At 36.4% G+C, this 7617-nt stretch overlaps 1 protein-coding gene across 5 annotated transcripts; it reads left to right on the top strand.

Annotated features, from left to right (window-relative positions):
• Positions 1–1310: 1310 nt before the first annotated feature.
• LOC147550697 (protein STRUBBELIG-RECEPTOR FAMILY 3-like) lies at positions 1311–7387 on the top strand. 5 transcript variants are annotated; one of them, XM_086670628.1, is made up of 17 exons: positions 1311–1680; positions 1988–2163; positions 2326–2455; positions 2559–2630; positions 2713–2778; positions 2932–3003; positions 3092–3163; positions 3263–3334; positions 3418–3486; positions 3637–3702; positions 3876–4237; positions 4345–4727; positions 4813–5084; positions 5554–5692; positions 5942–6075; positions 6164–6320; positions 6915–7387. In XM_086670628.1, exons 2-17 carry the CDS (start codon positions 2061–2063, stop codon positions 7011–7013), a joined length of 2268 nt encoding a protein of 755 aa, XP_086526754.1. In that variant the 5' UTR covers positions 1311–1680; positions 1988–2060; the 3' UTR covers positions 7014–7387. The 5 variants fall into 5 exon arrangements, with proteins under 5 accessions (XP_086526754.1, XP_086526755.1, XP_086526758.1 ...); XM_086670629.1 differs by having other exon boundaries at positions 1374–1761; XM_086670632.1 differs by having other exon boundaries at positions 1474–1680; positions 2559–2606.
• The last annotated feature ends 230 nt before the right edge of the window (positions 7388–7617 follow it).

Here is a 7617-nt window from a genome sequence, read left to right as displayed (position 1 = left end):
TAGAAAAAGAAAAAAAAAGTTAGTATATTAGTAGTTAGTCATATTAGCTTGTCTAGTCTTTTGAGTAAATAGTTTTTTTTTGATGAAAAAAAAGAAAAAGAAAAAAAATAGAAAAAGGAAAAAAAAAGTTTGTATATAAATAAAAAAATTTTTGTTGAACTTAGTATATTAGTAGTTAGTCATATTTCTTGTTTTAGTTTATGTCTAAAACGTGTAGCTTAGACTCCGTTATTTTAATCTAACGAATTTTGAGATATCTTACTATGACTATTACTTAAATTCCTTAACAAAAAAAATGACAATTACTTAAATACCTTTTTATATCCATGACAAATAGTGTTGTTTTGGTAGTGCATTATTGGAGAGAAATGGCTTGGAAATCTTGTCTAAGGTCTTGTCACACTCAGGGACATTATGGGTATTTAACTAGAAGTTCCAAATTTTATAATGAGAATGAGATTCCGTGATTAAACGACATGTTTTAGTGGATAGAAGGAGGAGATAACGACATCTGAACTTCCAGACATTTTTTATTCAAATAAAATTACTAAAAAGAGAGAAAATTTGAATCCCATCGCAAAGAAAGTAGCTTTTGATGTGTTCGTTAAATAGTTTCTTTATATGCCTTCAGCCTTCACATGGACAGAATGGAGACAAGTCGAGCCAAGCCGGGCCAAATGTCTTATGGCTACAACATAAATATGCTTATATAAAGGGTAATTCTAGAGTCACTCTCATTTTGGTCTCTTTTTTTTCGTTAGAATATTGTAAGTTAATTCTGTATTGGTGGTGAGATGGAGTGTGATGTTCCTATTAAGAGGTTAAACACCCTTCCCTAGTGAGACCTAAACCCGTGAGACTCAGGTGTATCAAGGCGAACCGCATCACTAACAGCGCGGAAGGTTGGTCCGCACCATCCTATAACAGATAATGATTTTTTGTATACTTTTTTTGAGAATGTATAGGTTGACAGCTTCGAGAAGTTGACAAACCAAAAAACGAAGGAAATAGATCAAATGTGTGTGTATTTTATCAGACACTCTACTTTCGTTTTACAGATTTTCTATACATCATAAAAATATTAGTCTAGAAAATTAGTTCAAAATGTATTGTAACACAATATTATCACATCGAAAATGTATATTCTCTGTGTACTACATACTAACATAATAAAATACGTACTGATTTGGACACTCATATTATGTATAGAAAGGATTATACCTTCAAACATATTATATACTCAGGTAATGTAAATGGATACTCAAACTACCTACGTTATAGGTCAGTTCAACCCAAAAAAAAAAAAATCCATGTGTTATTTGTATAGTACTATAGCCTATACGTAACATTGTAATGGGCTTTCATTTCTATCTAATTTGGAACGTGTGACAATTATTATGTTTTTTTAGAGGCAATTAGAGAGTTAGTTACCACGTGCCAGCCGTTAAACAATATGGCGGCTTTCCCTTGACAACATCATTAGCCTTCAGCTTCATTTTCGCTGTCATCTCTCTTTCTCTTTCTCTCTCTCTAGTTTTTTCTTCTAGTGTTTGATTTGTCAGTGGGGAGTGAAGAAGGGAGCTTAAAACTTACTTTCCGTGCAGTAACCCCTTTTCTCCCCCAGTTCCTTTTCCGCCCCCCTCTCTCTCTCTTTCTCCAGGAAGGCTGAAGCTTTTTTAGGTTAGGGTTCCAACTTCCCAAATCTCTTTCATTTTTTCTCTTACTTCCCTCAAAACTTTGAACCAAATACTTTCAGATTCAGTAAGTTCTTCAAAATTTGCTCGCTATCTTTACTTGTAATAGTAGTTACTAAATTTAAAGAGTTATGGTTTCTTCTTCAAGTAATTTGCTTTTAAATGTTCTTGAATTACTCTGCTATACCCTTTTCAGTTTTAATTTGTTTGATCTTAATTAGATAAAGAAAGTCTTGAATTACTCTGTTGCAATTAAGATCTAATGGGTTTTTGTTTTCTGATTAACTGGTTAGGTTTTATTGCTACCTCCCATAATCTATTATAGTTTGATTATTTGGAGAATTAAGTTGGGCAATAACATAATCCATGGGTTACTTCAACTGGGAGATCTATGCAAGAGTATTCATGGGTTTTATGGTGATTACTTCTTCCATATCATTATCTTATGGGTATACTGATCCACGGGACGGTAAGACATAAATTCTTTCTATCGTTAAGTTTTTGTAAGATTTTCGTAAACAAGTATAAACCCTTTTTAGTTGATTTCGGTATCTCTTGAATTCTAATTATGGGTTCTGTTAAGCTATATGTTTATTTGTCTCGGTAGTTGAAATCATCTTTGTTTGGGCAGTATTTGCGATAAATAGCTTGTATGCTTCTTTGGGTTACCCTCCACTTCCCGGTTGGATTCCAAATGGAGGAGACCCGTGTTTAGAAGCCTGGCAAGGTGTTGAATGTGTCAACTCGAATATAACTGGAATGTGAGTCGATTGTTCTAAAACCGAATTCCTTATAATGATTGGTGTTCTTTATTGGGTGCATTTGTTTTTCTAGCTCTGATTCTTTTGTTTTCACGCTTGATAGTATCCTCAATGGTGCGAATTTGGGAGGAGTATTGGGGGATAACTTAGAGTACTTTTCTTCAATTATGACAATGTAACTATTATTCCAATTTTTATTTTCTTTCAAATATTGCTTTTACTGTTCATTGAAGTTTTGTTTTGTTTTTACGCGACAGAAATCTGAGCAACAATCACATTGGTGGTGGTATTCCAATAAATCTTCCCCTCACGCTAAGGAACCTGTATGTTTGTATCTTGAACATTCCCTAGAGTTTCCTATAGCAAGTTCATTTCAACTACCCTATGTTTTTTTATACTAAGATTGGAAATGTGATTCTTGATCGCTCTTGAGTACAACACATTAACGGAACATATGGTTTGGTCACCCATGGCAGGTTTCTTTCAGCTAACCAGTTCGTGGGAAGCATCCCTAGTTCAATATCATCATTAGGGCAATTAACCGACATGTAACTTTTTGCGTCAATTTTCTCTGTAGTTGTAATCTTATCAAATTTATCGTTTGTTTTCTAAAGTTTGAAGGTTTATGTTTCTCAGGTCACTCAACAACAATCTTTTAAGTGGAGTACTTCCTGACACATTTCAGAGCCTCACAAGTCTGATAAATTTGTACGTTTCCATTTTGCTAAAAATTTGTTTCCGTGGTTGTTTCATACTTTCATATGGGTTTCCGGAATTGATGTATGTATCGTTTCCTTGTGAATGCAGAGATTTATCAAGTAACAACTTGAGTGGGCAACTTCCTCCCTCTTTAGGAAACTTATCTGCATTGACCTCCTTGTGAGTAGTTTTAGCTTATTATCATGAAACCATTATTCTTGACCCACTCTGTATGAACTTATCCAACTTTCTCATATTGGCAGGCACTTGCAAAGCAATCAGCTCACTGGGACTCTCGACATTCTACAAGATCTTCCCCTTCTGACAGAACTGTAATCTCGGGTTTCACTTCGTTTTTTTTTAGTTCTAATGAATAATTAACATTTGATATATCTAATATGGAACTTCTTAGCTCAGTTCTTTGTTTCATGACTTGGACCTGATATTCTCCTTTCCTTGCTTCATTACGTTTTGTCAAACAGGAACGTGGCGAATAACTTGTTCTCTGGACCTATACCTGTTAAGTTGCTGACTATTCCTACTTTCTTGTGAGTTAATAGAGAAAATTTTCGACTTATCCTTCAAGAGTTTGAAGACATCAATTAATATTTCTCCTGTAAACTGTAATGAGAGGTCTAATAGGTGCTCCTATCATGTCATTGATGATTTTACTGTCTTATATTCCTCCAGTAATTGTCGGATGCTTGTATATTTTGTGCAGAAAAGATGGAAATCCGTTCAACACTACTGTTGCTCCATCACCCTCAATCCTTCCTCCTCCACCATCTCTTTCTAGACCACCACCTTCTGTACCACCTAGAGACACAGCAAATCGGCCTGCCACATCAGTTCAATCAGATTCAGCAAAAACGAAGAACCTATTGACAAGTAAAAAGGTCATTTGGATTGCGATTGCAGCGTTTTTAGTAGTAATTGCATTAGTACTTGCAGTTTTTATGACAAGTTGTTGCAAACGGAAGAAACATGCTAATGGAATATCCAAATGGCCCGCATCACCTAAAGGCTCAAAGGAGAAGCCTAAAGCGAGGGAATATTTGGATGGACGAAATGAAGCAGCTAAAGGTACATTATTCTTAAGGTGCACCGTTGTTTGATTTAGATTTATGCTATTTTTTTTTCACAAAGTATTCTTCTTGGCTTTACTTTTGATTATTGAGTATCTGTCACAGTTCCAACAGAGGCAGTTGCGAGACCAAAGAATGAATATGGGATAAATATAGGAACAACCGCTGCAATTGCAAAACAAAACGACAAACAGGAGCAAGATAGGAATAAAATGAGCACCATTACAAGGAAAAAAGACGAGCATGAGATAAACATGGATTTAAGCCTTCCTCATCCTCTTGTCGTGGAGAAAGTTAGTGTACAGCCGATTGTACCAACTGAAGTAACCAGCAGGCCTCCTATTGCTACGACTCTAAATCTTCCTATTTCTGTGAGGTCTTTCACTATTGCATCTCTTCAGCAATACACAAACAGCTTTTCTCAAGAAAATTTTGTTGGCGAAGGCATGATAGGCAGTGTTTATAGAGCAGAGCTTCCTGATGGAAAGGTTTGTAGTTTAAGTGATATAATGGGGCTTCAATCTACCAGCTTGATTTGAGTCCTGACTCCTTCGCTTCTGGATGTTTGTTTAGGTATTGGCTGTCAAGAAACTGAACAATGTGGCTTCTGTAGTGGAGAATGATGGGATGTTCTCCGATCTGGTGTCAAGTGTTTATAAACTTCGACATGCTAATGTGGCTGAGCTCGTGGGTTACTGTGCGGAGCATGGGCAGCGACTCCTTATTTACGACTACTGTAGTAATGGGTCGCTTTATGATGCACTTCACTCTGACAGTGAACTCAACAAGACACTATCCTGGAATGCCCGTGTTAGAATATCCCTTGGTGCTGCAAGAGCACTAGAGTAAGTACATCTTGTTTCCTAGACATAAATAACCTTCAGAGTTTGGTTTCCCTGATTTTTTTCATGGTTATTCTAATAGAATGCGGATATATTTTTGTACCAGGATCGATGTTGTAATAAGACACGTCGACTCTTTTGTAACTGTGCTTAGGTAGCCGTTGGTGATTCCAATTTAAGGATACCTTTTCAGAAAACCCAACCATTATAGGAGTATTATTTACTGATAAAGAAAAACATGAAAAATGTGAACTCGGATGTTCAGAATTATTCTAATCACTTGAAATTTATCTAATATTGGATATTGGACATATTAAGATTACATAAAGAATGGTCCAAATAACTTTGGTGATCAGGTTATGTGTGCGAACAAGCAACAAGGAATCTCTTCTATCCGTCTCAAAACATGGCGTTTTCTTGATAAAACCAAATTTTTTTTGAAGTGCTCATCTTGTTTTCTTTTTGGGTGAAGGTATCTCCATGAGGTCTGCCAACCACCTGTTATTCACCGTGATTTCAAATCTGCCAATGTTCTACTTGACGACGATCTCACCGTTCGTGTCTCTGATTGTGGTTTAGCTCCACTCGTATCATCTGGTTCTGCAAGTCAGGTAAATTGATATCCTAAAATCTTCAAAAATTCTGCAATTTTCCATACCAGTTAGGGTGAAGTGACATTGATTTGTCTTCCGTGGGGATGGAACTTGGATGCGTAGGTGTGGGCAGAATTGACTGACTGTTGGTTGCTGAATCCGACTTCCAGTCTTAGTTCCGGAGGAACCCATGGTCAGTCAAGTTCAAGCCCGAGCATATGTTTCTTTTCTGGCTTCTGATTTCTGATACTGTTTTACCCTTTCCAGTTACCAGAACAACTATCAGGCTATGGTTATAATGCTCCTGAATTTGAAATGGGAACTTATACCTGGCAGAGCGACGTTTACAGTTTTGGAGTCGTAATGTTAGAACTCCTCACAGGGCGAAAGTCATACGACAGGTAATCACACCAATCCATTCATAAAATTTGGTCCAGTGAATAATATATCTCCTTCTAAATATACTTCCTTCTCGAAATTTATGTTTAGGTCACGGCCTCGAGGGGAACAATTCTTGGTGAGATGGGCTATCCGACAGCTTCACGATTTCGATGCACTTTCAGGAATGGTTGATCCATCTCTTAATGGACTCTTTCCTGCTAAATCTTTGTCCCGTTTTGCCGATATTATATCTCTATGTGTTCAGGTGAGTATATCTCTTTGCTTTATATTTCTTTAACATTCATATAGTTTCAGCAGCCTTTTGTGCCAAGAGCCAAACATCTTGTTTTGCAACATGGTAAAGCATTGATCGAATGCATGAACCTAGATCTAAGTAGTTGGGGCTGGGTGTAGTGTGCCTGACTCGGCAGTGTGAGAATAGTCCCACATGGGAATAGGATACTCTTACTAACCAAGTATATAGTATCTTAGGTCCTCTCCAATCATTGCCAATTAGTTTTGAGTTTGAAGACAACAAACTTAATGTGGTATCAGAACTAGACAAATACGTGATAGGCCTCAGTAGCCACACATGCTCCACGTCATAAAAGATAACATGTTAGGCTCAAAAAGCTCCACATATGAGGGACATGTGAGAACGGAAAATGATACTATAGTAACCAAGAATATAATATCTAGGTTTTCTCCACTCACTGCCAATTGGTATTGAGTGGAATACCACAAACTTAACAAGCAGCCTAGTGTCTCAGGTGTCATATCACAGGAAGCTAGGCTCAACAATCATTTTTGAACATACATGTATATGGATATAATTATAACCATTGTGTATATTTTGCAGTCAGAGCCGGAGTTCCGTCCGCCCATGTCTGAAATCGTCGAAAATCTTGTAAACCTGATACAGAGAGAACCTCTAAACAAGAGGTTAAGCGGAAGCTAAATTTTTACGTTTCGAACCATCTATGACAGCTTGAAAATGGCGAAACATATCAAATGTTTAGGTCTGCTAGGAGAGATCACTCTGATAAGTGTCCATATCGAAGACTCCTAATCTGAAAATTCCTTATATGAGAAGGCTCTATCTAATCTTTTAGCTCTTGACTCAGCTAATAGAGTTGAGGGTAGCTTGATTATTTTGTTAGTATTTGTGATTAATTTTTATACATGGGTAGTTCCTTTTGTGTGTAATTGTACAATGCTTCCATTAGGGTTTCCTCTTTAAACAGCTTAGAATCTGAAACAGCTTATGATGTTGATTTTTTTTTTCTTCTTCATTCTTCCTCTCTAATCATATCTTTATTTTTGTCTGGAGTATTTTTTCTTGTTCTTTCTTTTTCTCTCTCTAATGATCTTTATTGTGTCTCAATAGTAAAGTTTGAAAAAGTAGTCATATAACAGCTAATAATGACAAGGAAGAAAATAATGTAGCTGATGTACTTTCTTATGGTTAACAAAAATTTATAGGGCTAATTATTTGACCCCAATTTGTGTTGACTCCCATATTTGTTTAGGGTTCTGATTTGACCCCCAAAATCAATATTGCG

Source organism: Eschscholzia californica, unplaced genomic scaffold (assembly GCF_041429995.1).
Source record: "Eschscholzia californica isolate CP2 unplaced genomic scaffold, dmEscCali1.0.p SCAF_3, whole genome shotgun sequence".
In the NCBI taxonomy this organism is placed as follows: Eukaryota; Viridiplantae; Streptophyta; class Magnoliopsida; order Ranunculales; family Papaveraceae; genus Eschscholzia; species Eschscholzia californica.
Note: the sequence above shows the minus strand (reverse complement) of the source record. Positions and strands in the feature narration are given on the sequence as shown.

What these genes read in the sequence shown, in the direction of transcription:
- LOC147550697 (XM_086670628.1), top strand. Translation starts at nt 2,061, where the DNA reads ATGGGTTACTTCAACTGGGAGATCTATGCAAGAGTATTCATGGGTTTT. An exon ending in TTAGGGCAATTAACCGACAT is followed by an intron (nt 3,004 to 3,091) that starts GTAACTTTTTGC and finishes TATGTTTCTCAG; the next exon opens with GTCACTCAACAACAATCTTT. An exon ending in CTTCCCCTTCTGACAGAACT is followed by an intron (nt 3,487 to 3,636) that starts GTAATCTCGGGT and finishes TTTGTCAAACAG; the next exon opens with GAACGTGGCGAATAACTTGT.